At 42.6% G+C, this 27,574-nt stretch overlaps 1 protein-coding gene across 1 annotated transcript in view; it reads right to left on the minus strand.

Annotated features, from left to right (window-relative positions):
• Positions 4,114-27,574, minus strand: part of FAM102B (family with sequence similarity 102 member B) — a 75,559-nt gene continuing 52,098 nt past the window's right edge. Inside the window, exons 5-11 of the mRNA XM_021090109.1 lie at positions 27,505-27,551; positions 20,745-20,848; positions 16,816-16,911; positions 16,506-16,695; positions 15,995-16,122; positions 14,824-14,893; positions 4,114-8,262 (exon numbers count right to left, since the gene is read on the minus strand). Of these exons, the coding sequence (XP_020945768.1) occupies positions 8,220-8,262; positions 14,824-14,893; positions 15,995-16,122; positions 16,506-16,695; positions 16,816-16,911; positions 20,745-20,848; positions 27,505-27,551 (678 nt within the window). The 3' untranslated portion in view covers positions 4,114-8,219. The remainder of the gene's footprint in view (positions 8,263-14,823; positions 14,894-15,994; positions 16,123-16,505; positions 16,696-16,815; positions 16,912-20,744; positions 20,849-27,504; positions 27,552-27,574) is intronic.

Consider the following 27,574-nt stretch of genomic DNA (forward strand, 5'->3'; position numbering starts at 1 on the left):
TCTTGGGCTGCTCCTGCGGCATATGGAGGTTCCCAGGCTAGGGGTCTAATTGGAGCTGTAGTCACTGGCCTATGCCAGAGCCGCAGCAACACAGGATCCAAGCTGCGTCTGCAAACTACACCATAACTCATGGCAACGCCGGATCCTTAACCCACTGAGTAGGCCAGGGATCAAACCTGCAACCTCATGGTTCCTAGTCGGATTCATTAACCACTGAGCCACGACGGGAACTCCATATACACCTGTCTTTTGAAAGTTAACTGTCAATGGCCTCTGCCAATTTATCTGCTGGTTATTGCTGCCTGTTCCATTTCATCCTGTATCTTGTGACCCTATCTGGGACTAGTCATATTAAACTCTCATCATCCCACTCTTTCCCAGAAATGCTACATTGCTGCCTATCCTCACACTTCATCCTTCATCCTTGACTCAAACACTGTGCTTTCATTTGATAGGCTTTGTTTTCCTACTGCTACGTCTTTGTCCAGCTTTGTCCCTCTGTCTGGAATCCCTCTATTATGCTGACCATCTGGTCTTTTCTAGGAGGAGTCGTCATGTCACTGAACTTACAGAATCTTTTGTTAGTCTCGTACTCAAGGAAAAATCGTGCCTTATTGAAGCACGGTATGTAATGCTTTAAAATCTTTTCAAGTATTTCAAATTTTTAAAATTCACTACTTAAAAAGTATGAAGTGTGTTTTTCCTTTGGTCTTAAGGCCATAGAATACGGGGGAAAGAAGAGCCAGTCTCAGGATCATGTGGGAGAGGCAGATTTGAACGGAATCATTCAAGTTCAATACCAGAAGGTGGCACACTTTTCTCACGGAAAGTAAATGTATTCTTGCTTTGAGGACCCTGTAATATGTGATATTAGATAGATGGAAAAAAATCTTAGTTATGCCCCATTTTCTTTTTGTCTTTTCTAGGGCTGTACCCTGCAGCATATGGAGGTTCCCAGGCTAGGGATCTAATTGGAGCTGTAGCCGCCGGCCTATGCTACAGGCACAGCAATGCTAGATCCGAAGCACATCTGCAACCAACACCACATCTCACAGCAACACCGGATCCATAACCCACTGAGCAAGGCCAGGGATTGAACCTGCACCTCATGGTTCCTAGTTGGATTGTTAACCACTGATCCATGATGGGAACTCCTAGTTATGCCCTTTTTTTAGAGCATAACTTTGAAACTTTTTGCAATACATACTCAGGAAACTCACTGCTGCAAAGGTTTAAAGATCTGGTGGTGGTGTCAATTTCTTAAGAGAAATGGTTGAAGAGACACCTTAACCTAGCGGACTCTAACTGCATAGGAGTGGGGTCTGGAGTTCCCATCGTGGCTCAGTGGTTAACAAATCCGACTAGGAGCCATGAGGTTGTGGGTTCAATCCCTGGCCTTGCCCTCAGTGGCTTAAGGATCCAGTGTTGCCATGAGCTGTAGTGTAGGTTGCGGACATGGCTTGGATCCCGTGTTGCTGTGGCTGTGGCATAGGCCAGCAGTTACAGCTCTGATTTGACCCCTAGCTTGGGAACCTCCATATGCCTGGGTGTGGCCCTCAAAAGACTGAAGACAAAAACAAACAAACAAACCCAAAATGGGAGTTCCCATCGTGGCACAGCAAAAACGAATCCAACTGGGAAGCATGAAATCGTGGGTTCGATCCCTGGCCTCGCTGCTCAGTGGGTTAAGGAGCTGGTATTGTGTGAGCTGTGGTGTAGGTCACAGATGTGGCTCAGATCCTGCATTGCTGTGTCTGTGGTTTAGCCTGGCAGCTGTAGCTCCAATTCGACCCCCAATCTGGAAACCTTTATATGCTGCAGGTGTGGCCCTAAAAAGCAACAAAACAAAATAAAACAAAAAAACCCCCAAAGAACAAAAAAACCAAAAACCAACAAAACAAACAACCTGGTAGTTCCTGTTGTGGCTCAGTGGGTGAAGGACCCAACTAGTACCCATGAGGATACAGGTTCGATCCCTGGCCTTGCTTAGTGGGTTAAGGATCTGGCATTGCTGCAACTTGTGGCATGGGTTGCAGATGTGGCTCAGATCTGGCATTGCTGTGGCTGTGGTGCAGGCCAGTGGCTGCCACTCCATTGCTGTGGCTGTTATCCTGGGAACTTCCATATGCCTCAGGTGCGGTCCTAAAATGAAAAACAAAACAAAACAAAAAAACCCAAACAACCTGATTAAATAATGAGCAAAAGACCTGAAGAGATATTTTTCTGGAAGACATACAGGTAGCCAACAGCCACAGGAAAAGATGCTCAACATTGTTAATCCTCAGAGAAATGCGTATGAAACCACAATGAGATACCACCCCACTCCTGCCAGAATGGGTATCATAAAAAATAACAAAAATGTTGGCAAGGATGTAGAGAAAAGGGAACCCTCATACATTGGAGGGAATGTAAATTGGTGCAGCCATTGTGGGAAACAGTATGGCAGTTTCTCAAAAAACGGAAAATAGCTACCATATGACCCAGCAATTCCACTCTTTGGTATACATCTGAAAAAAATGAAAACACTAACTTGAAAGGATACATGTACCCCAGTGTTCATAGCAGTTTTACAGGTGCCAAGACACAGAAGTCATTTAACATCTGTCCATCAGCAGGTGAATGAATAAAGATGATGTGGTAAATATATAATGGAATATTACTCAGTCATCAAAAAGAATGAAATCTTGCCATTTGCAACAACATAGATGGACTTGGAGGGTATTATGCTAAGTGAAGTAAATTAGAGGAAGACAAATACTGTATCACTTCCACGTGGAATCTAAAAAATACATTAGTGAATGTAATGAAAAAGAAATAGACTTACAGAGAACAAATCAGTGGTTATCTAGGGGAGGGGCAACACAGGGGTAGGAGATAAAAATGTATAGACTATTATGTATAAAATAAACAAGCTATAAGGATATATTGTACACCACAGGGAATACAGCTGATATTTTATTATAACTATACTATTGTGCATCAACTACTTGGAAAGAAAGTCTGAGGGGACAGATCAGAGGGTCCTGCCAAGTTCTGCTGTGATCTGGCACAGAGTTATCTGGCATGATCCTGTATGAGCCTGTGCATTGGGAGCAGGGGTTAAGGGTTTCCCCGAAAGTGCCCATACCCCACCCCCACTTCTGCCAGCAGGCAGGGTGCTTTTCCTTAACGCACATAATCTTTCATCATCTGCACTGTCCAGGGAAGCCGTGACGATCTACATAGAAAGATCTGGGTTCAAACTCATAGGGAACCGCAGTTCTTTATTACCTTTAAACTGCTGTTACAATTTGAATATCAGCAGAGGGAATGTGTTGGCACTGTTTTGCGTCTGGGACGGCATTCTAGTCAAAAGGAAGAACAGTCCGTACAAGGGTGTGGTGACCCTGAGTGTCACTTCAGTCATGACCTTAACCTCTAACAAGGCCACATTTATTGACCATCTTCTGTGTCATACATACCATAGAATTAAGGTATGTATGCAGATGCTACTTAAAGACAAATTTTGGCTTGATCAAACTCTGAGTGCCTGCTAAGTGGCATATTCTTTTTTTTTTCTTTTTTCTTTTTATGGCCTCACCTTTGGAGCTGCAGCTGCCAGCCTACACCACAGTCACATCAACATCGGCTCTGAGCCGCATCTGTGACCCACGCTGCAGCCTGTGGCAATGCTGGATCCTTAACCTCAGTGGCGGGGCCAGGGATCGAACCCTCATCCTCACAGACGCTATGTTAGGTTCTTAACCCACTGAGCCACAACGGGAACTCCTAAGTGGCATAATCTTAACATTAGCGCATGTGTTCTTCATCACTGCCCCAAAGAGGTGGTGGTCACATCTCCATCCTAGACGAGAAAAACAGGTCCGGGGGGAGGTGGAATTCAGACTCAGGCCTGTCTCACTCCCAAGTCCGTGACCACAGGACTGCAGAGAACCGTCCTTTGCTGGAGGCGTTCAGGTCTGCACCCTTGCTTTAGTACCTGGTCATAAATAAAGGGAAGCCCTCAGGGAGAAGTCGTACACTGGTCCTTTCCCCTCGGTTTTCTTTCCTGGGAAGAAGCTGACAGATTTCTGCTGGGATCTTATCTGAAATTTTAAAGAATAGACAACATTCTAAATTTTAGGATAGGATTTTTATTGAACATGTCTTAAGATTCACCTTTACATTACTCAAATATTTTATAATAAAAAATTAATTTTGGTAAAAAAGAAAAGGAAAATGTTCTCCTGGACTCATAGTTGGACAGTTAAAACAAAGAAATATATAAACATGAAGGTCATTTTCCCAGTATTAGAGATGAGAATACTAATGGAATCACTTCAATAACAAATTTTCCATAAACATTTACATGATGACGCACAATTGTATCCACTGCCAGGGGACCCAATAGAGGTGTCAGAGGAAGGTGATCTGCCAAATAAGATGCACTTCCAAAACCCAACCGAACATACCCTAAATGTCTTCCTATATATGAGATTTGGCCAATGAATATTAGCAAGAGAATTCTTTGTTATACACGTGAGCTGAGCCTAAACATGAGCACATGTGGAGTATGTTGTCCAAGTAAACAGAAAATGTTACCAGTTCTGTCGCATGGAGAGTGGCTCGAGACCACCCACACAGCTACTTAAAATACACTGTGTATATATATTATCTTCTGACAAGTCACATATATATATAAGGGAATAAGGCCTTTATATCCAAAGCAGTCTTAATGCAGGTTAAGGTAGGCATAGTTCATCCTTTCTGTTTGCAGACTTCTTTTTTTTTTTTTTTTGGCCGTGCCCCGCGGCATACAGTTTCTGGGCCAGGGATGGAGCCCACGCCACAGCAGTGACCCGAGCCACTGCAGCGACAATGTGGGCTCCTTAACCCACTGTGCCGCCAGAGAACTCCAAGACGTCACACACTTTAACATCTCAGCTCTTAAGACCATGTACAGTACCTAAGCCAATACATGGGTAACAGCATAACAGTTTCAGCTACAGTACTAGGTTATATGAACATGACGTACCATCTAGGAGAAGGGACGAGTAAAACTCCTGAACTGCCCCAGTGAAAGAGCTGTTAAAATAAAATGCAACCCCATCATACAAACCCAGTCTCTTTCCAAGCATTATCACACAGAATGGAAGCCTCATGCCTCTGAGAGCTTCAGTGACGTATTTAATAACTATCAGCTTGAACTTGCAAAGTGGTCTATAGCATGGAAATCTTAAATTCTAAATATACTTCTGGACGTTCTGGTTTATTAGAACTCACGATACCAGAATATGTTTTGACTGGAGGCTGGGAGGAGATTTCTTTTCTCTCTTCTAACAACAAATGGCCCAAGTGGTGGACCCCTGTAGTTCATGGTTTTCATTCACGAAACAGAAAAGCACATACAGAAGAACCTAGTTTGGACATCATTACCCTGGTAACATTTTGCTGGAATGGGATGGTGGACCTGAGGACTCTTGGTCAAGACTTTCTCATACTGTTAAGTACCAATCCGAATTCGCTCTCTGCATACGGAAGGCTTCACCACCACCATCGCACAGGGGAGTCGACCCTCAGAGCATAAAGTAATGGCCCCAGGCGTTCTCTGCCTTTGCCACCCCTCACGGCAAATTCCTTCAAACAAGGTATTTAAAACACTCATTACCGGATCACAGATACGTAACTTGAAAATACCACAAATCTTTTCTCTTGGATAAGATTAGAACATGTTACACACCTTGGATAAGATTAGAACATGTTACACACCTGCAAATTCTGTAAGACTGGGTGATTTAAAATTCAACTTGAGCATGCTGCGGGTGTGGCCCCCCAAATTCAACTTTAATATGAAAAATATTTAATATTTAAAAGTTGAACATTTATTAGGATTTAATTTTTCAAATTTGATTTTCTAAACTCAAAGTGAAATCAAAATCGGACTTTGAATTTCATATGCAGATTGTTTTCAATCGCTGCCTGGTTAAGATGTTAATAGCGCCTACTCCTTTCAATGACTACAGAGACCCTGTCATCTTTTTTCTTCCTACGGTTTCTACTTACTAAAATATCTGCTATATTTACTACTCCATTAATCAAGATGTATCTGGTGGCTGCTCGAATTATAGAGGCACGATTTTTATGCTTTTCAAACTCTCTCCACACTTTATTTTTTAAAAATAATTCTATGTCACCTGAAATACCAAGAGCCAGTCCTGAATAAAGGTATTGGGCCAAGGGCGGCCAAGAATGAGTAAGATGGGGGCAGTGCTAATCACAGCATCTTTTACATATCATTGAACCTAACTTACAATCTAGTTTTTATTACCACTTTCCAAACTGCAAAATCATTTGCAGAAGTGCCAATAAAACATATGGCCTAGAAACAATACTTTGAAAATAGAAAAATATGTTTTTAAGACATGTCATAATAAATATCTCTCTAAACAATATTTTCATATCTCCATTAAAAACTTTCTTTGATTTTTTTCTTCCCATAATATATAATGAATGGATCAATTCTCCTTGCAGACAGCAAGCTTTGACCACTTAAGCTAATACCTTCCTTGGTTAGACTAAAATGTTCAGGTCAATATTTTTCAAAACCGATCTTAAAAAGTAAGGAAGTAGAATTAACGACTCAGAAAATTAAATCTCTCAACACTCAAAATATTCTAAAATGGGGTGTTATCTATTTAAAAAACCTTAGAATCTATAAAAGTAGTATCGAACTATTTTGGAATACCCAATGCTTGAAATATTTAAAAAAAATCCTAACACGAACTATGAAAACATTTTTAAACCTCTAAATTTGGATATTAAAATAAATTTTCTTAAAAAAATAGTATTTCCCCCCTTATTTTGCCAACATGGAAATACTAGAGCAAAGTAATTCTATTCTAACATACTGCATTTCTTGGACCTGACTTTGAAAGTAATTTACAGAAGCAACGTTCTTCTTCCGTGACTAAGTGACTCCAGGAAAACTGAGATCTTTCCCCACAGAAACTGTCAGGTAAGACCAGAAAAATGCCTAAGGTTTCTCTGCTCTGCTGGATCCAGATCAGATATTCCTATTTCAAAAGCTCAGTCTGATGTGTGTTACATTCTTTTCTTGCAATAATTTCTGACGCAATGAAGAAGACAACATATATCTGATCTGGGGGGGGGGTGTGTGTGTGTGAAAAATAGAAAACCAGGATCCATGTCAGTGATATCAAGCAGCTGTCCCCTGTCTTTTATCCATTGCCTCCTTGGAATAATTTTCAGCTTCAGATAAGCCTGAACTTAAAGAAAAGGTGGCTCTGTTTCTGATCATATCACAGTTTTCCTCCTGCTGTTCTAAATTCTGACTCCTGAAACCGGAAGATATTATGCTGCTAGTTAACAGAGCTCTTATGTTAGGGCATCTTATGAAAGCCTAACATACTGAGTCTTAAACTTCTCTTCAATCTCTTACCTCGTGCTAGCGGGGGTTTTGCAGCTCATCGAACAGGAACAAGCAAAGACACATACTGCATATTAATGGCATTAGACCCATTCACGTATCTCAGACTTAAATAACTCACACTTGTTATTCAATTTATGACTGATACGTTTAGAATCAAGCATTTTACATGTTTAAATTGTAGCATAACACTTTCCCAAAGCACGAACACCCACATTTTATACCAATTATTGCATCAAAAAGAGTGAATGAGCTTAGCACAATGCTGTAGGTAGCATAACACGAAAGACTTCCTTCACAGAAATGATCACTATTCTTGGCAGAGTTTATAGGGCTTACGTTAGTTTCACTTACTGTCTCTCAAATACAAAATTAAATACTTAGAGCTTGAATCTGTCGAGTACATCTATCACAGGTTTTACATTTCAACACTAAAACGATACTCAGATGTGTAGCACTGTTTTTCCCACTGGCTGTTCTGAAGGAAAAAGCAGGCTTTTCCTGATTCTGTGCAGTGACCACAGACGCCGTGACCTACGAGCACACAGCACACCGCCCCGATGCTACCCTTCCCCGATGCTACCCTTCCCGACCGTCCCTGTCGGTGGGTGAGAAAGGAGAACGGCAGGCACCTTCAGATAAGAAAGCAGTGTTGGCTTTCCTCTTGATAGATGAACAGGCTTCATTTTTAAAATAGGTTCTTTTTCTCATAAGAGCTTGAATAAAGTGCCTTGACGGCTCAACGGCCCACCTCTTCCACCCTCAGGGAAGCGTCAGTTCAGCAGCGTGACTTCTAGCGTTTGATCACAACTTGTTCGTAAGCTCCAGATCCCACCCTAAAAGTAGGAGGGGGGAACAGAAAAAACAAACTTCAACCTTGTGAGCTGCAGTGTTTGAAACGGTTCTAGTTAACCTTGTCCCCAAAGAGACAGTGCATTCTTTTCTACCTGATTTAAAGATATCACAGAGGGCAAGTACTTGGATTATTAAATGTTTATAACTGATACACTGGGATTAGTCTAGGCCCAGATCACTTCATACTTACTCCACAATAACCTAGTCATGTTTCCAAATTCTTACCCTACCAGTGCACTGCGGCAAACCTGTTTGTATATAAACACATTGATGGTTCAGGTACCGCACTGAGTTAATGGATGATAATTTCACTTGCATCATCAGTAGGGCGGCATCTTGACACACTTTACCAGAAAGTGCAAACATTATTTTAGTCCATAGGCAAATGCCTTTGTGAGCGGTCAGTATGGCAGTTATATCCATGTTAACACAGATTAAAAGGGAAAAATGATCTAGAAGAGCAGTTTATTTCCTCACAAGCCTGGTTTGTTAGCCTGCTGGCTGTTCCCCCAAATCCAGTCTCCCCTTTTGCATGGTTTTAGCCAGGTACAGGCTGCTTGCTAGAGACCACATTTGCTGAACTCCTTTGTATCTACGGGTGTGGCCTTGTGACTAAGGTTCCCCCGGGGGAACCTGAACGGAGACAGGCCAACTTCTGCCTCACTTGCTTAAAGGAAAGTGCCTGCCTTGGACTGGCAGCAATTTGGACAACACAGGCCAGGAGGAGGGTAGCGGACAGAGTGGAGGTACCTGCACCCATGAATCATTTTTGCGGCAAAGCCATCTCTCCGTGTTATTTTTGGGCCTCTCGTTATTATATATTTGGGTCTCTCTACAGTACATATTAGCTTTTGCCAGGTACTAACTGACCTCTATTAATGAAATAGGAAGAATACTAAAAAACTTGAAATTTGCAACATTTGTGAATAAAGTACTTAGAAGTTTCTAAATTAAGTAATGGCCTCATCAATAGAAGGTTTTTTGGTTCTGGTTTTTGCTATTGTTGATGCACCTAGTACCTTGGTGTTGTGTTATCATGGAATGAACACCCATGTTCTCTCTATTGGTGTTTGGTCTGAGAGGATGAAGGTGAGTTGGTGTTTTGTTTGTGTGGGTGAAGGAAAGAAAGTGCGGTTTATTGCAGGGCTCAAGAAAGGAGTCCAGGGCAGCCAGGGCTCCAAACACCGAACTCCCTGATAAAGGTTTTCTACACGCCTGTAAATACAGTGTCTCGCTGCTGGAGCTCGATTTATTTTTGGATGAGGCTCATTTTGTCCGTTCCTTGATCCTTCCCGAGTGACCAAGAGGGAAGCTAAAGCGGTGCTGCACGGAGGGAGGGTATTACTGCCCCAAGCTATCACCAGGTACCTATCGCCTCACCCATCAGATGTCAGGGGCTACCACCTGACGTTTCACTGAGTAGCCAGAAGCAACCATCATGACTGGTCTCTGCCCTTAATGGAAATTTTAAGAGGAAAGTCTGAAAAAATAGAAGTATAGTAGTGGTTACTAGTCCCCTGTGGATGGAACTGGAGTTTTCAGCTGACTCTCAGAGACTTCTGTTCTTACAGATTCATTCTAAAGAAGAAACAGGGGAGTTCCCGTCGTGGCGCAGTGGTTAACGAATCCGACCAGGAACCATGAGGTTGCGGGTTCGGTCCCTGCCCTTGCTCAGTGGGTTAATGATCCGGCGTTGCCGTGAGCTGTGGTGTAGGTTGCAGAAGCGGCTCGGATCCCGCGTTGCTGTGGCTCTGGTGTAGGCTGGTGGCTGCAGCTCCGATTTGACCCCTAGCCTGGGAACCTCCATATGCCGCGAGAGCGGCCCAAGAAATGGCAAAAAGACAAAAAAAAAAAAAGAAGAAACAGGAACATCCTCAACAGAAGGCCAATGAACACCCTTTGACAGCTGCAGGGAGTCAGAATTTGAAGCAATCTTGGGGAGCACCACTGCATGTTGGCCTTGAGACGCCCTAAAATGATTCTGGCTTGTGGCAGTTGATGGCATAAACCAGACTTTTGCTCCTGCTTTAAGTAACTAGAAAACTGGAGGGAATATATGAAACAACACTTTTCACAACAGGCAGCATGGGCTGGTCCTGAGCGAAGGGAAATACATGAAGAAAGCCAGACAAACTGCCCCAGCCTGCTGCCTGAAGCCATGTCCTTCCGTATCCTCGCAGCCTGTAGTGCAGAGATGGAACCCAAATGCAGCTCGGGGGTCCCTCTGAGTGGAGGAGTCAGGTCAGAGCTCAGGGATGCTGGGGGCGTGAATTTCTAAGTCCAGGATGTCAGAAGGATAATGGCTGGAGACCTTCCCCTTTTGATGAAAATCATAAACCTACAGATTCAAGGGGAAGTTCAATGAACCCCAAGCAGAATAAACACAAAGAAGAATACACCGTGGTACACCATAACCAAACTGCGAAAAACCAGGGATAAAGAGAAGAGCTTAAAAGCAGATGAAAGAGATGAAAAGACACACACAAATAAAAACAGCAACGAAAGCAGACGTCTTGTCAGAAATTAAATGTCCCACAGACAAGCTGGGAAGGGCACGCAGGGTTCTGCAAGCAGGGCTGAGCTGGCCAGGCTGTCTGTGCTGGACTCAGACGCATTCCTGCAGATATTCCTCCCCGTGTCGCTATCACTTGTCGCTCTGTTCTCTTCAATCACGTGGGTTCCCTTTCTGAACTGTGGGTCTTGTGCCTCTTCTGTGTCCTAAGTAAAATGATTCTGCTTTCATTCTGGGTTACTGGTTTATCCTACATGATGGATCTAACACTAACACGTTAGCTTCTTTGACGAATATCCACTACTTATGGAGAGCCTACACGTGTGTAGGTACTTGCTGGACCATTCAAACAGATGCCGTAATAGCTCTGAAAGACAGCCCTTTCATTGGTGCATATAAAATACTTGAGTGTTTACCGCACGCCAGATTTTGTCCGAAGCATTTACATGTCTTACCTCACTTAATTTAAACGGTGTAAGTCTTATGAGGTGGGACCTATTATCATCACTATTTTACAGGTGAGGAGGAAACGAAGGCAGAGAGAAGCCAAGGAATTTACATACAGCTACTAAGTGGTGGAGCTTGGGACTGAACTCAGGCAGCCCACTCCAGAGGCTATGTTGTTCTCCAAGAGATGCAGTTGTCTTTCTGTAGCAAGTGAGAGATGCAGTGTGTCAAAGATCATGGCTAAGCCAGGAACAGAACCCCTGTCTGCCTCCGTGGCTCATCCTCCTTCCATCATGACACATTGTCTCGGACGGTCTTCAGCACGTGATACTAATCATTTACTTCAACAACGAAGTGTCCCTCTAGGTTTTCACGTACTGGGTGATGATTCTAACATTCATTTGGAAGAAGGATGGGAGCCAGAGTTCTTAACTACATACATGCCTTTATATTCTAGGTTCTAGATTCTTTCCCAATTAGAAACCATCCTTCTCTGAGTAACAACACAAAGAGCTAGCTTAATATTGAGAGCTTTCTATGTGCCATACACAGTGGAAAATAACTTTATATAAACTAACTTAACCCTCACAAGAATCGTGAGTTAGGTAGCTTTTTGATCATTTCCATTTTACAAGCGAGAATAATGAGGCTTATAGAGGGTTCCTAATACTGGGAAGTCAACAGTAGAAGAGCTATGACTGGACCCTGAACAGTCTACGGAGACAGTCCATGCTTTTGAGCATTTATTATTTTGGTTCCTTTTGGCTGGAACTGTATCTTTTGCTGTTCTTCCACCTAAAATAATCATACCTAAGTCTTACTGAGTGTATCAGGTCATTTATCCTTTAAAACAACTCCATGAAGTAGGCATGCGAGCCACATTTTTCAGTCAAGTTCAACTAAAGTGGAATGATTTACTCCCAAAGCGGTCTGGTTAGAATGTGAACCCATCTCTTTAACTCAGAAACACATTCTCTCTATGATACATACATCACTGTCCTTATAAATGCTATTCTTCTATTTGTTCCCTGCTACTAGCCTCTCCCTGCTCCAATCTACTCTCAGAATTATGGCCAATTATTTTTCTTTCTTTCTTTTCTTTTTTTTTGGTCTTTTTGGGGCCACACCTGAGGTATATGGAAGTTCCCAGGCTGGGGGTCGAGTCGGAGCAGCAACGCCAGATCTGAGCCAAATCTGTGACCTACACCACAGCCCATGGCAACGCTGGATCCTTAAGCCTCTGAGTAAGGCCACGGTTCCGATCTGAGTCCTCATGGATACTAGTCGGGTTTCTTACCATTGAGCCACAATGGGAACTCTGCCAATTACTTTTCTAAAACGCCCATCGGATAGATCGATTCTCTGCCAAAGAATGACCAATGGCTCATGGTGTACACAAGAAGGGTACACATTCTGTTGGCGACAGAGGCGCTTTACAACCTGGCCTCAAGATACTGTCTAGCCTTGTGGAGATACTCTCCAGCCTTGTGTCCCAAGACCCCATTTCACATGTCCCACCTCCTTGGAAAAACCTGTTTATTGGCAATTCTCTACGGAGGTTACATTATTCGTAAGCCCGCAGGGTAAAATGGTTAAGTACAATGAATGGGCTTTATGGGTTTGAATCGTGGTTTTACCACTTATGAGCTTTAAGGCCTTCTTTGGGTAAATTACCTTAACCTCTTTTTCCCTTTGTTTCCTCTTAAAAAACTAAAAATAGTATTTTTTTGAGTACTGAAAGAAATAATATAAGAATTGAATGAAACATACATACGGTGCTTGGCATATAACTAATAGATGCTCAATGAGTGTTGTCTATAATTATGTATTCATTATTACATAATGTATTACACCTGTAAGTTCCTTCTATTTGTTCCTACTACGAAGAATATTTGTCCTCCGCCTGGTAATCTCTCACTTATCTTTTATTCTCCCAAAGACTCTCTTCAAGTGTCAACTCCTCTGAGAGGTCCTCCCTCTGTTCTCTCAGAGTTCCCTCTACTTCCATATTAAATTATAGAACTTATTATACTATTGTCAAATTTGTCTATTTCACCTGCTAGAAAGGGTCAGAGAATAAATATCTTGGGCTTGGTGGGCTACACAGTCTGTTACACTGCTCAGTGCTCCTACTATAGCACAAAGTAGCTACAGACAATGCCTAAACAGTGAGTTGCTTCCAATAAAACTTGATTCACAAAAACAGGCAGTAAGCCAACAGGGCCCACGGGCTGTAGTCTTCCAAACGCACGTCCTAGACTTTCTGCCCCTTTACTCACGAGTTGGCCCAATAAATTGCTATTGAATTAATAAGCGGATAAGTTAATGAAAGTTACAAAAGGAGTACATTGTATTAGTCCTCTAAACACCTCTTTTCACACGAACTACTCCCCCGCAGCATCTTTCAATTCCCTCTTGCCACCTATCATATCTGACTGTAGTTTGCTGTTGATGTAGGTGTTTAATCCTTTGCATCCTTTGGGCCCTGCCATGTGCTGGACACGCAGGAGGTACTCACTAAAAATGAGTGTTGGCAGAAGAAATGAATTCAGCATTCTTTCAGGTTCTGAGCATTAGACAAGAGAATAACTGTCTTGAACCAAGAGGGCTCCCTCCCCCTGTAACTCCGATTCATTCTGCAGTTGTGCTGGAACGCGCCAGAAACATCACATGGAAGTACTGATACCGGGTGCACAGGGATCAGGCTGTGGGGAAGCAGTGGCATGATCAGAATTTCTACGGTGTCCTTGGTATCTTCAGCCACTATCATTTGCTGCAGTGCTGGGAACCGGAATAGTTAAGTTTGTCAGGTGCCTTTTCTTCATCTGAATAACTACCAGAATGAAGACTGGTTTTCTGAACTTATTTTCTTAATATATATGTTAGATTCTGGTGGGGTGGAGAAAAGGCAGCACAGAAAAGAATAGCTTCAGGGTCTGCTGCTGAGTGGCTGTGTAACTGCTCATGACAGACAGACCACCGACTGAAAACAGAATTTTGCCTTTGGCTCCAAGATGGCAGACGGAGAGCTCATTTCTAAATGTCCTTTTTAGAGTGCATCTTGCCCAATGTTCTACACTTCTCTAGTAACACAGCCTAAAAATACATCTAAGGAATTCAACAAATAAACGTATAAAATACAATTTCAAACATACTCAGCATAACGACAACTAAGCTACACTAAGAGCTGTAACTCCTCTCATGGAACTACTAACATTGTGTGGGGTTTTTTGTTTGTTTTTTGCTTTTTAGGACCGCACCTGCAGCATATGGAAGTTCCCAGCAAGTTCCCACACCACTGCTACAGCAAATCCAGATCCGAGCCATGTCTGTGTCCTACACCAGAGCTCACGGCAACACTGGACCCTTGACTGACTGAGTGAGGCCAGGGATCGAACCTGCATCCTCATGGATACTGTCGGGTTCATAACCTGCTGAGCCACAACAGGAACTCCACTAATATTGTGTTGTCTAGCCTCAATATAAAACAAACTTTGTAACCTTTATATTCCACTCATGAACATTTAAAAGAAAAAGTCAGTCTGTTCTTTATTTTTGGAAAGATACTACTTGGACTACGTACCTGTTTGGAAGATGACGGCTGCCAAAAGTTGTACTTCCTCCAGGACCCACAAATAACCTCAGTCCTTCTTCTGCAATACATGTTTACGATACTTGTTATAGGTGCAATCATTAGATTATTGTCAAATAATATTCATAATAAATTCACATGTTGCATTTCAGGTTTATTACAGAAATAAAAAACTTAAAAAACAGCTACATCCATGTTTTAAAACAGGCAGTTTAAAAGATATCCTAACAGTTACTTCTCATTAACTCTCTTAAAGCTCTTTTTCTTAAAGCTGAGTAAAGAAGAGGACAGCTGTTCCTACAAATTTCCTCAAGTAGGGCTTAATTATTTCTCTTTACAACCAGTTACATAATGAAACGAAGTCCTTTGCTAACTGCTCTTTATTCACACCAGCATGAATAATTATACCTTTCAAATTGGCGGCATGTAAATTTTCAGTTTCAGTGAAAATGCTACGGAGGGAATGGGGGATTCTGTTACTCACTATCATTGTAAGATCACCACCCAACCTTCCAAACTACAACAGTGGCTTGAGGTACTCACGCCCAGTGACGACAAAGCGGATGCAGATATCTACCGTAAGGCAAAGAAACATGGCAGGCACTGGCGCTTGGTTAAAACATAAAATAAAAGCTTTCCCTTAGAGTTCCCCTTGTGGCTCACTGGTTAACGAATTCGACTAGGAACTATGAGGTTGCGGGTTCGATCCCTGCCCTTGCTCACTGGGTTAAGGATCCGGCATTGCCGTGAGCTGTGGTGTAGGCTGCAGACTCGGCTTGGATCCCGAGTTGCTGTGGCTCTGGCGTAGGCCAGCAGCTACAGCTCCAATAGACCCCTAGCCTGGGAACCTCCATATGCCGCAGGTGCGGCCCTAGAAGAGGCAAAAAGACAAACAAAAAAACCCCCAAAGGCAAAATGTCTTAAAGATGCTTAAAAAAAAAAAAAAAAGCTTTCCTTAAAATTGGTATTTTTAAAGTTCTTTTCCATATTTAATATCCACTAACAAATGAGCTATAAAGTTATCCTCAGATTTTTATGGGCGAGAAATTTACAACTATGCAACAGTCGGTATCACGGGGTACTGCCTCTTTGCTGCAGACCGTGTGGATTATACACACCTAGGTCACATACATCTATGTACACTTAATGGTTGTCGACATACCTTCTGCACTGGAATCTAGGCTGAAGTCTTGACTTTGTAATATTTTCTCCACAATATCGTCTGCATCCACTCTGGTGTCATCCACTCGCTTCAGCTGAGATTCTACAGAATCTTGTTTCACTGGGCATCTTCGAAAAGAATTTTAAAAAATGTCCTCCTCTTTAATTACGATATGAAAACAAAATGGTTTTTTTTTTTTCCTTCCCATTTATTTATTTATTTATTTAGTCTTTTTGCCATTTCTTGGGCCGCTCCCGCGGCATATGGAGGTTCCCAGGCTAGGGGTCCAATCGGAGCTGTAGCCACTGGCCTACGCCAGAGCCACAGCAACGCGGGATCCGAGCCGCATCTGCGACCTGCACCACAGCTCACGGCAACGCCGGATCATTAACCCACTGAGAGAGGCCAGGGATCAAACCCGCAACCTCATGGTTCCTAGTCGGATTCGTTAACCACTGTGCCACGATGGGAACTCCTTTCCTTCCCATTTAAACTGAGACCAAAATGATACCTGTTGAGTGTTTCTGAGGCTGTATCTTCTTTATCAGCCGGATCAAGATTTGGCTCAGCTATCTTTTGCTCAAGTTCATCACAGGGCTCTAGAATACTTTCAATTCCTGTTGATGTACTTCCCACCGAGGTATTTCTTCTGTGGCAGAGCTCAGAGAAACTGGATGACCGGGAGTGGCAGGAGCTATACCCTGTAAGGGAAAATCACTCTGGATGTAAAATTAATATGGAACACACTGCAACCATCCTTCCCTGCGCCAGAGCAATTGCAAGCCCCTTTAGAGCGATTCCGCTTCACTTTGAGCCCCTACCTGATACTTTCGACTGCTGGCTTGCATAGCTTGATGTTCTAGAGTGTCCACAGGCACCAAGTTCATCAGGAACAGAGGCACTCTTTGCTGAGAGATCTGCAATGTGTCATAACATAATGTTACTATGACTGTCTACAAGTCGACGGTCAACTTGGATTCTAATCTATGGATTTCATAAATGGCTTGATAGGTTCATTATCAAGTTTCAGAGTAAAAAAAAAAAATCCCTTTAAATCCATACAACGTGAGAACTGTTGTAAGAAATACAAAGAATTTAAGTACTTCAGTTTCCTGAAGAACTATAGTACTCTTCATGATACTTAATAGCACTCTACCTTCAAAACATTTTCGCCATCATGTTCAGCATTTCTCTAATAAAAATTAGTCAGATGTATTCTTATAAATTCTCACAAAATCGCCCAGTTTTGGAGGAAATCTTGCTCCCTCCAATCCATCCCAGCAGGAGGCTAAAGAGCACTTTGTTACTTTTTCGTGTTAGTGACGCCAGTGCTAGGCTGTAATTTGGCCAAATGTCTGTGGTTTAAATCAGCACAGCATGTGAGGTAGCACTGAGAATAAAGTTCTTGAGAAATTGATGATAGTATTCAGTTTCAGAGTAAATGTACACAAAAGCAGGGTCAAAGCCCTTTCTGCTATTTCCCTGATCACGTGCATATTCCAGACGCCAATGATGTACTTCCAGAGCCAGGTTTCCTACACAGAACACAGACCTGTGACCATTTGCATTAGGGTGAAATATTTGGAAACTAGAAGTGTTTTCCACTTAAGAGGCAAAAGAGAACCAACTGAGTAACGGCAATTATAGCAGCAGTTCTATAAATGATACTGAGCACAGATCAGCCAAAAAATGCTGCCAAATAAGCAAGCTACTGGAGTGACCTGGCTCTTCTGTAAAGGGTTTCTCCTTTCTAGACACATTGCAAGATACAAATCCAAACCATCATTGCTCGTCCTGCTTGACAGTGGTCCCAAACCCCAAGGTTGAGCTACAGCAAATTCCGAACTAAAAAAGTTGGTTCATATCAAGAATTATTTCCTTTACTCCTAGGATTGGGTCAGATTATTAAATAATTAATCAATTAATATTTTAATTTTTTTGGCTGTACCTGCAGCATGCCTAAGTTCCCAGGCCAGGGACTGAACCCATGCCACAGTAGTGACAACACCAGATCTTTAATCTGCTGAGCCACCAGCGAACTTCAGCTCAGATCTTAATTCATCCATCTATTTACGGGTTTTCTAAATTTATTCATTCAATAAGTGTCTATTAAGCTCTTATCAGATCAGGTGCCCAATACTGTATAAGATATAGGGGTATGAAATCAGTAAAATAAAATACATACTTCACAATTCGGAGTAGAGGCAATTATAATACAATGTAGCAAGTACCAAAATAACACCTACCAAAAAAAAAAAAAAAAGCTATCAAGAGCTCCAAAGAACAAGTGCATCAAACACTACCAGGTAATGCAAAGACCTCACAGAGGAGGTTAACTCCAGCTCTCTAACAATACGTAGGAATTCCTCAGCTAGATCAGGTGGGTCTAGCCTTGCCTTGTCTGTGGAAAAGCAAAGTTTGGTAAAGTTGGCACACAGGGCAGTGGTGTAGATGATTGAAGGAGAGAGAGATGAGCGGGTGCCTACTAATGAAGGACTTTCCATGAGTTTAAGGAGGGAAATAATCTGGTAGCTTTTTTTTTTTTTTTGCCTTTTTTCCAGGGCCACTCCCGCGGCATATGGAGGTTCCCAGGCTAGGGGTCGAATCGGAGCTGTAGCTGCCAGCCTACGCCAGGGCCACAGCAACGCAGGATCCGAGCCGCGTCTGCAACCTACACCACAGCTCACAGCAACACCGGATCCTTAACCCACTGAGCAAGGCCAGGGACCGAACCCCAACCTCATGGTTCCTAGTAGGATTCATTAACCACTGTGCATGATGGTCCAGATTATTTTTTTTTTTTTTTTTTTTTTTTTTTTTTTTTTTTTTTTTTTGCTATTTTTCACTTGCCATATGGAGTTCCAGCTAGGCAGATTCGACTTAGCCACTGCCTACGCCAGAGCCACGCACGTGGATCCGAGCCGCTTCTGCAACCTACACCACAGCTCACGCAACGCCGGATCGTTAACCCACTGAGCAGGGGCAGGGACTGAACCCGCAACCTCATGGTTCCTAGTCGGATTCGTTAACCACTGCGCCACGACGGGAACTCCCCAGGACTTCTATAATAATCCAGCTGGGAGATGGTTAGCAGGCACAAATGACAGTACTTAATTACTAACTAGAAGTGTGTGTCAGGAATATTGAGCTAGAGAACACAGGAGGATGAGTTAGGAAGATGTGCTGGGTATGTGGAACTCGAGACACCTTAGGATGTCCAGTCCCTAGTCGCTGAATTTCTACTGTGTCCCTGGCCATTCTGCTATGGACACAAAGACAGATTAAGACCTGAACATGAGGCACTTAGAGGCTAGCTGAGGCAAAAAGATAAACAGACGGATGCCAGTCTCATATGATATCAAGTGAACCTTTCCAAAGGCGTCTGGAAACATGTGCTGGAGTTCAAGACAGAGATCTGGAGGCAGCACACATTTGTAAATGGAACATATTAACTCATATTTACACGATAGCATTTACAGGTACATGAGAGTTACACCCCAGGACAGACGACACGGACCAGGGATAGTGAGCGGAGGGAGCCGAGCCCTGCAGAGCACCCACCTTTTAAGAGGAAGGTTGAAGAAAAGAAGCCTCCGAGAAGCTAAAAAAGGAACAGTCAGAGAGGTGGAAGCCAGGGGAGAGAAAGCTTCAAGAAAGAATAAAGAGCCAATTTATTCAGATGAGAGCAGAAAACTGCCCACAGGGGACAAGAGAGGGCAGAGCGGAGAAGCCAGGCTGCACGTGTGCTTAGAGGTAAATGGGCAGAATATTCTTCCTAGAAGTTTCACTATAAAACGTGTGAGAGAAAGCGGGTGGGGGAAGGAGAGTGTGAGCCCACAGAGGAGCAGCAGACAGAAGGATGCAGGGCTAATGAGGAAACATGTGGTTTCCAATAAGAGCATGAGTTCAGAATATTCAACTAGTGAACGGAAGGAGCTACTGGAAGAGTTAAAAGTACACAAAGTTCCCATGTCAGGAAATTCCATTATCTTCATTATGTATAAAACACCTCATCCTTCTAATGCGAAAAGTGGTGAACATGATAATTTCTTTTCATTCTTTTGAATAAAAACCTTGGTCCCATGGCCTGGGAGAAAAAAAGGGAGCTTGTGAGTGCTTTTCTCTCAGTCACTTTGACATTCCCCTGCCTGCTTTTAACTTGGGGAGCAGACTGTCTACGGCCAGGAGGGCACCTGGAGAAGGGGCTCTCAGGGTGTGGCCAGGGGGCGAGCAGCAGGAGCAGCAGCATCTGGGAGCTGAGTCATTCAGTTCTTGGGCCCCAACCCAGAAGGACTTCATCAACCACTCTGGCTGCAGTGTCTGTTATGGTTTCACAAGCCCACCAGGGAATTCTGATGTGCACTGGTGTTCAGGAACCACTGACAAAGAGGGTGTGTGATTCCCCGAAGAGAAGCAGCGCCTGGGAGGTGGCCGGCAGGGCTGCCCGGCGTGGGGGATGGGCCAAGTCCCGTGGGGTCCCGTGTCCTGCGGGGAGCGGAAGCATACAGTGCTGGTCACCGTGACATTTAGCTCTTAGTCGGTCAGACCATAACACACCCATGAGACAACATGAAGTGCTGGCTTAAACAAAAACTGAATAATTAAAACTCTGCTGATACTTAACTGGCCCCTTTCTAGTTGTATATGCCCAGAGAATTTTAAATCTGGGAGCAACTTTGAATCTTTTAGGTTATCAAGTAGTAGTACCACTTCTTATAAACTGAAAAACCAGTAGGCGACACAGCCATACCTGCTATCCCAAGATGAATTTTGAGAGTCTCTCCACCTTTTCTATCTTCTTCCAGAGATTCAGATTCACCAGCAATCGGTATAGACATTGATGTAGAAGGAGGCCTGTAAACAAATATTTCCAAGGATCAGTACTGAATTTATGGTACATCTGAAGGTTTGAAAACATTGTTAGAGACTGTTGTATAGGCAGTACACAGCCTTAGCAAGGTGCCTGGTGATGCTGCTGCCTCTTTGAGGATGAAAATGACAAAAATCAACAAATAATGTATGAACAGCCTCAAGATTTGAATAAAGTTCACGGAGGGAAAATAGGGATTTTTACACAACAAAAAAAGTGAGATCAGAAAGGGTTCCCATCTTCACGGAGTCGGGAAAAGAGACGTGTGTGTCTGGCAGTGTTGGTGGAGGGGCTCCAGCTGCCAGCTCCACTCCCAGGCCTCAGGCTGGGTGGGGGTGTACCTGTGAGGTGGAGGCGGAGGCACAGACCCCTCTGCAGCTGAGGCTGGAGGGGCTACCTCATGCCTCCTGCTCCAGCGCCCAAGACCGATTGTTGGCTCCATTTACCTAAATTATCCATGCTTTTATCTTCTACCTTCTTCTCTGTAGACATTGCACCTGCCCCAGGGAGAGTCTACAAAGAGCCCCAGTACAGATTTGCTTTTGGGGGCTGGATTCTCTGGGAGTAGGTGGTGGATATACTTTCACTGGCTCATTCAAGACTCCTCTCTCCACGTAGAAGCTGTGCAACAGGGAGGGGCCAGACTGAGGTCTAACCTTTTTTTTTTTTTTAAGAAAACATCCCTTATCTTTTGTGGTTGATACCTAGAGGAAAATCACATCTTCCTAGAAACTATTCCTTGGTCACCTGAAATAGGGGATCATGAAGCTGACCTTAAAATCTTACTGTATGAGTTCCAATGGGATCCTCAGGCTATTCAGGTCCTTGGGATAGAGACATTTAAGACTGCCATCAAATCTAGTTAATTGATAGATTACTCCTATCCCAGGGTCTCCTAAATTGCAAAACAGTATATCCTATTGGGATATTTAAGTATTTACCCTACAAGTTTTTGTCCAACTTAACTCATATTCTTCCCCCAAATCTTTCTTCTTATATTCCCTTCCTCTGTGAATCCCATCACAATCTAAAAGTCACCAGCTAGAATCCTTGAATACTGACTCTGCAGCTACACAAAAACTATGAGAACGAATGAATGAATCCAACAAGGCAACAAGATACAAAATTACTGTACAGAAATCAACTGCCTTTCTTTACACTAACAATGGAATAGAAAAAAGTTAAAAAGAAGTCCCAATTAAAATGAGTAAAAAAATAAAACCTAGGAATAAACTTAAAGAGGTGAAAAAACATATACACTGAAAAGTATAAAATACTGATAAAGGAAACTGAAGCTAATTCGAAGAAATGGAAAGATATCCCATGCTCTTAGATTGGAAGACTACTGTTGATGTGGCCATACCACCCAGAGCAATCCCTATCAAGACAGCCACGACATCTTCCACAAAACTAGAACAAATAATCCCCAAATCTGAAGTTCCCATATAGCTCAGTGGGTTAAGGATCTAGTATTGTCACTGCAGTGGCTTGGGTTGCTGCTGTGGCTTGGGTTTGATCTCTGGCCTGGGAACTTCTACAGGCCACAGGTGCGGCCAAAAGAAAAAAAAAAAATCCTAAAATTAAATGGAATCACAAACACTGAGCTGCTGCTGCTGCTTTTTTTTTTTTTTTTTTTTTTGGTTTAGGGGTGGGGTGGAGTTGGGGGTTATAGAAGTTCTTAGGCCAGGGATTAATCCAAGCTGCAGCTACAAACTATGCTGCAGCAGTGGCAATGCTGGATCATTTAACCCAGTGTGCCAGGCTAGGGATTGAACCCATGCCTCCACAGTGACCTGAGCTGCTGCAGTTAGATTCTTAACCCATGGTGCCATAGCAGGAACTGCACAAAGACCCAGAACTGCCAAAGCAATCCTGAGGAAAAAGAACAAAAGTGGGGGCATAACCCTTTTAGACTTCAGACTACTCTACAAAGCTACAGTAATCAAAACAATGTTGTATTGGTACAAAAACCAATATCCAGATTAATGGCGCAGAACAGAATGCCCAGAAATAAACCTACACACCTATGGTCAATTAACCCAGGATAAAGAAGGCAAAAATACATGATGGAGAAAAAACAGTCTCTTCAGCAAGTGGTGTTAGGAAAGCTGGACAGCTACATGTCAATCAATGAAATTAGAACACTCCCTCATACCATATATAAAAATAAACTCAAAATGGTTTAAAGACCTAAATATAATATAGGGCGCCATAAAACTCCTAGAAGAGAGTACAGGCAAAAATGCTGACATAGTAAGCACCCCAATCTATGTTCACAGCAGCACTATTTACAATAGCCAAGACATGGAATCAACTCAAGAGCCCATCAACAGATGACTGACTTAAGAAGATGTGGCATATATATACACACTGGAATACTACTCAGCCATTAAAAAGAATGAAATAAATTGTCATTTGCAGCAACACGGATGGACTTGGAGAATATTACACTTAGTAATATTACACTTTAGTAGACAGAAAAAGACAAATATATCACTTATATGTGGAGTCTTTAACACAAATGAGTCTATATACAAAACAGAAACAGACTTACTGACAAATTTATGGTTACCAAAGGGGAAAGGGAGGAATACATTAGGAGTATGGGATTAACAGATACAAACTATCATACATAAAATAGATAAGCAATAATGATTTGTTGTATAACACAGGGAATAACCTTCAATATCTTATAATAACCTATAATGGAAAATAATATGAAAAATATACATAACTGAATCATTCTGCTGTACACCTGAAACTAACACAATATTGTAAATCAATTATATTCCGCTAAAAATAAGAGAAAAATGTTAATAAAACTAGAATTCTAGACACTGCCTTTGTCTCCTTCCTATTCATTTTTTTCCCCATATCCAATCAATTTCCAAACCCCACAGATGCTCTCTCACTAGTTTTCCTTCTTCTCCGCCTGCACTAATTACTTGACCTTGGCTTTCACACCTTTTCCTAGGTGATTGCGTGAGTCTCCTCGCTAGTCTGCCTACTTCTACTTCGGGCTCCTTGCTCTCAGTGTGGTTCTTTAACAGCTATTATAGACAAATAGTCAAGTCACTCAACTGCTCTGTGCCTTAGGGTCCCCACCTGTAAGAAGAGACCCTGGATTATACCAACACGGGTAAAACTGGCTTCATGAAGTTCCCGTAGGGACTTCAGGGGGTAGGAGGATACTACACTCTTTGTCCCCTCGATAGAAAAATGTTATATATGAGAGTCATAATTTGCGCAAAGGATTTGTGTGGCTAAATATTCTAGAAAAAAAAAATCACTGGACCAGACAACTTTCCAACACTCTTTTTGGCTCTTAAGCATTGTGATTTTACATATTTGATATATAACAATGTACAGAATTTTTTATACATTTTTTTTTTTTTTTTTTTTTTTTTTTTTTTTTTTTTTTTTTTTTTTTTTTTTTTTTGTCCGCATATTTCCAGTATTATGACTGTAGCACGGCCAAGACACAACACATGAGGCGCTAAACACACGCAACGGATTTAACTGATAACAACGAACCGACTCATGTCTACGATTCGTAACATGCACACGAATCCAAACATTTTTCTATTCGAGTTACACCCAGTGTGCGGAAGTGCATGGATATGGTGGAGCTGCCCCTTTTCCACTAACACTTACACAATTTTAGATGCTCAAAGAAAAGATTAAATCAAATATTGGGGGTTTGATTCTCCTGAGAAATACTTTTATGTTCCTTGGGATTAGGTAAAATTTGTTTATTTTAACCAGTTATAAAAAGTCTTTCTCGGAGTTCCCATTGTGGCTCAGTGGTTAACGAACCAGACTAGTACCCATGAGGACTCGGGTTTGACCCTTGCCTTGCTCAGTGGGTTAAGGATCCAGCGTTGCCGTGACCTGTGGTGTAGGTCGCAGAAGTGGCTCTTCCCACGTGGCTGTGGTGTTAGGCTGGTGGCTATAGCTCCAATTAGACCCCTAGCCTGGGAACCTCCATATGCTGCAGGTGTGGCCCTAAAAAGCCAAAAAAAAAGGTCTTTCTCCATAAATATAAATTCTACGTTATCAGAATTATATTTGTGGAGCTAATATAGAACATAAGATGATCTATTTTTGAGCTTCTCAGTATGTGAGTTTCACAAATAGAGACACACAATGGCAGAGAAAGGGCCAGAAAGGGAACACTTATAAAGACCTCCTAAGAAGGGAGGATAAATACATTTCTTCTTCTAAATTTTGCTGCTCGTTTTCTCATTTAACCTAAATGGATTCCACTAGGAAAACATATTGTTACCTAAGAAACCAAAAATTGTTTAGTCCCAAAATAGCAGGAAATGAAGAAAGAAGCTAGGAGATTATCATTTGAGAGAAAACATCACAGGATGCATAAATTACAGGAAAATACATAATTTTAATCAAGAATTGATTTGTGTTAAATATATATTTTTTCATCTTTATAAAACTGTATGTAAGTAGGAGGAGGCTGCTAGTTTGAACATCCAGTTGATGTACAGGGATAACTGTTTACTTTTCAAAATATATTTTTGCTCAGATATTGAAATGATATCTGATTAACTTTTGTTTTTAATGAGTAAGTGTCTCAAGATCCCTGACGGGCATCCCGCTGCCTATTCCCATGCAGATCACTCTCTCATTCTCTGAAAACCACACAGTTTTCTCCTCTTTCGTCACATCCACCTCCACCTTCCCTGTCCCTGCTCGTCAATGACTAGCTTACTTCCTACGTCACTAAGGCATCAGGAGCAATTTGAAAATAATGCATATACTTTCCACGTCGCCTGTATCTGCATCTGTAGCCACAGTCCCTGCCCTCTTTCCTCTTGACAATCCAAGGACACTGTTCTGGCACTTGTCCCTTTTCTCCTCTGCACCACGTTTTTGTCTACTGGACCACTGACATCAGGAGACAAGTATGTTGTGCTGTCTGCCGTCTTAGAAAGAACAAAACAAAACACCAAAACAAAGAGATGTCCTTAACCCCATATCCTCTTTTGACGTATGACCTCGTTTTTCTGTTTCTTTTTTGCAACAAAACTCCTCCTAAGAATTGTTTATACTCACTATCTCCGATTTTTCTTCTCCAAGACTCCCCTTAACCCACTCCAGTATGGCTATGGTTTCAAAGCATCCCACCAGCGCTTGTCAGAGTTGCCAGTGGTTTCTATGCGGCAAAGCCCGAAAGTCGATTTTCAGCCCTCATCGTCCGTGTCCTTCTGCGGTAGAGTGACACAGTCACGTGATCACACCCTCCTTTTGGAATCACACTCTTCGCCCGGTTTCAGGACAGTCCTCTCCTTTGGTTCCTTCTTCCTGTCTCCCTGGTTGCTCCTTTGCGGGTCCTTCCTTACCTCCCTAACCCCTAACACGCCCGAGTGTCCCAAGCCTCACTCCGTCGTGGTCCTTTCCTTTATTTATACTCCTTCCCTCTAGATCATTTCATCAAAGCTCTTGGCTTTAACTAGTCTGTGTGCTGATGATGTCGTGATTTCTAGGTTTACGCCTCCAGTCTGGGCTTCCCCCTGAACCCTGGAGTGAGGTACCCAACTACCTACCCAATACCTGGCTGGATGTTAAATAGGGACCTCAAACGTAACACGCCCAGCATCTAAGCTCCCGACCTGTTCCTCTTGCAGGCTCTGTCATTTCAATAAATTTACAGCATTTTTCTAGTCACCCAGGGCTCAACCGTGGATGACTGAAACAGCCTTCGTCTACCTATATCTGCCCTTGGCCCCTTAGTTGCTCCCACAGATTGTCTATTCTCTACCCAGTCGCCCTAAGTCTGCTGATTTTCCTCCTCTGTTTTTTAAACCCTCCAGGAGCTTTTTATCTCACCCAGCTTACAAGCGGCCCAGGAGACAATTACGGTGATGGTCTACAGGACTCCGTCTCACCTCCGCCCACCCTCCTCCTCCTCACTCTCTTCTAGACTTACTGGTCTCCTGGTAGATACCTGAACACACCACACACGCTCCTCTCGCAAGGCCTCTGTCCTCGTTACCTCTGCCTCAGACGCTCTTTCCCCAAATACCTGCAGGGCTTGCTTCCCACCTCCCTCAGGTCTCCGCCCAAATACCACCTTTTCCAGGAAGAACTTCCCTGACTACATAAAAGAGCAATACTTCTCTGCGCCATGGTCCTCCTACTCCACTTTATTTTTCCCCAAGGCATTCGTCACCACCTTTATACTATGTATTTACTCGTTAGTCTGCTGTTTGTTTGCCTCTGAGAAGATAAGCTCCAAGATGTCAGGGACTTGATCTGCTTTTTTTTCTCTGCTGTTCCTTGAGTGTCTAAATTCGGGCCTAGCACATGGCACTTTACAGGCATTTGGTGACGACATGAATAAGTCCACAGAGGTCAAATTAAAATTTTTAACTTGTATAATTTTACCCAAAGCCTGAAGATGACAAAAGACTCATAACTTAAATAATTTAGAGTGTGGAGAGTTTGTTTGGGAATAAGTAATGATAACTTCTGTGAAGGTCAGGTCAGTGTCTGAGGAGAGGAACTAGGCCTTGACTGGAATTAGCCTACGAGCATGACAAAATACGAATGTGAACACTGAAACAAACAAAGCACTATCACACCTTCAGATAACTGACTCATTTGCTGAGCATCGACTTACGTTTTAAAACATGGGTCACCAGACATCAGTTGCATGCTGATCAAAACCTAAACACAACAAGAAGAAAGAC

The sequence above is a fragment of the Sus scrofa genome, chromosome 4 (genome assembly GCF_000003025.6).
Source record: "Sus scrofa isolate TJ Tabasco breed Duroc chromosome 4, Sscrofa11.1, whole genome shotgun sequence".
NCBI lineage: Eukaryota > Metazoa > Chordata > Mammalia > Artiodactyla > Suidae > Sus > Sus scrofa.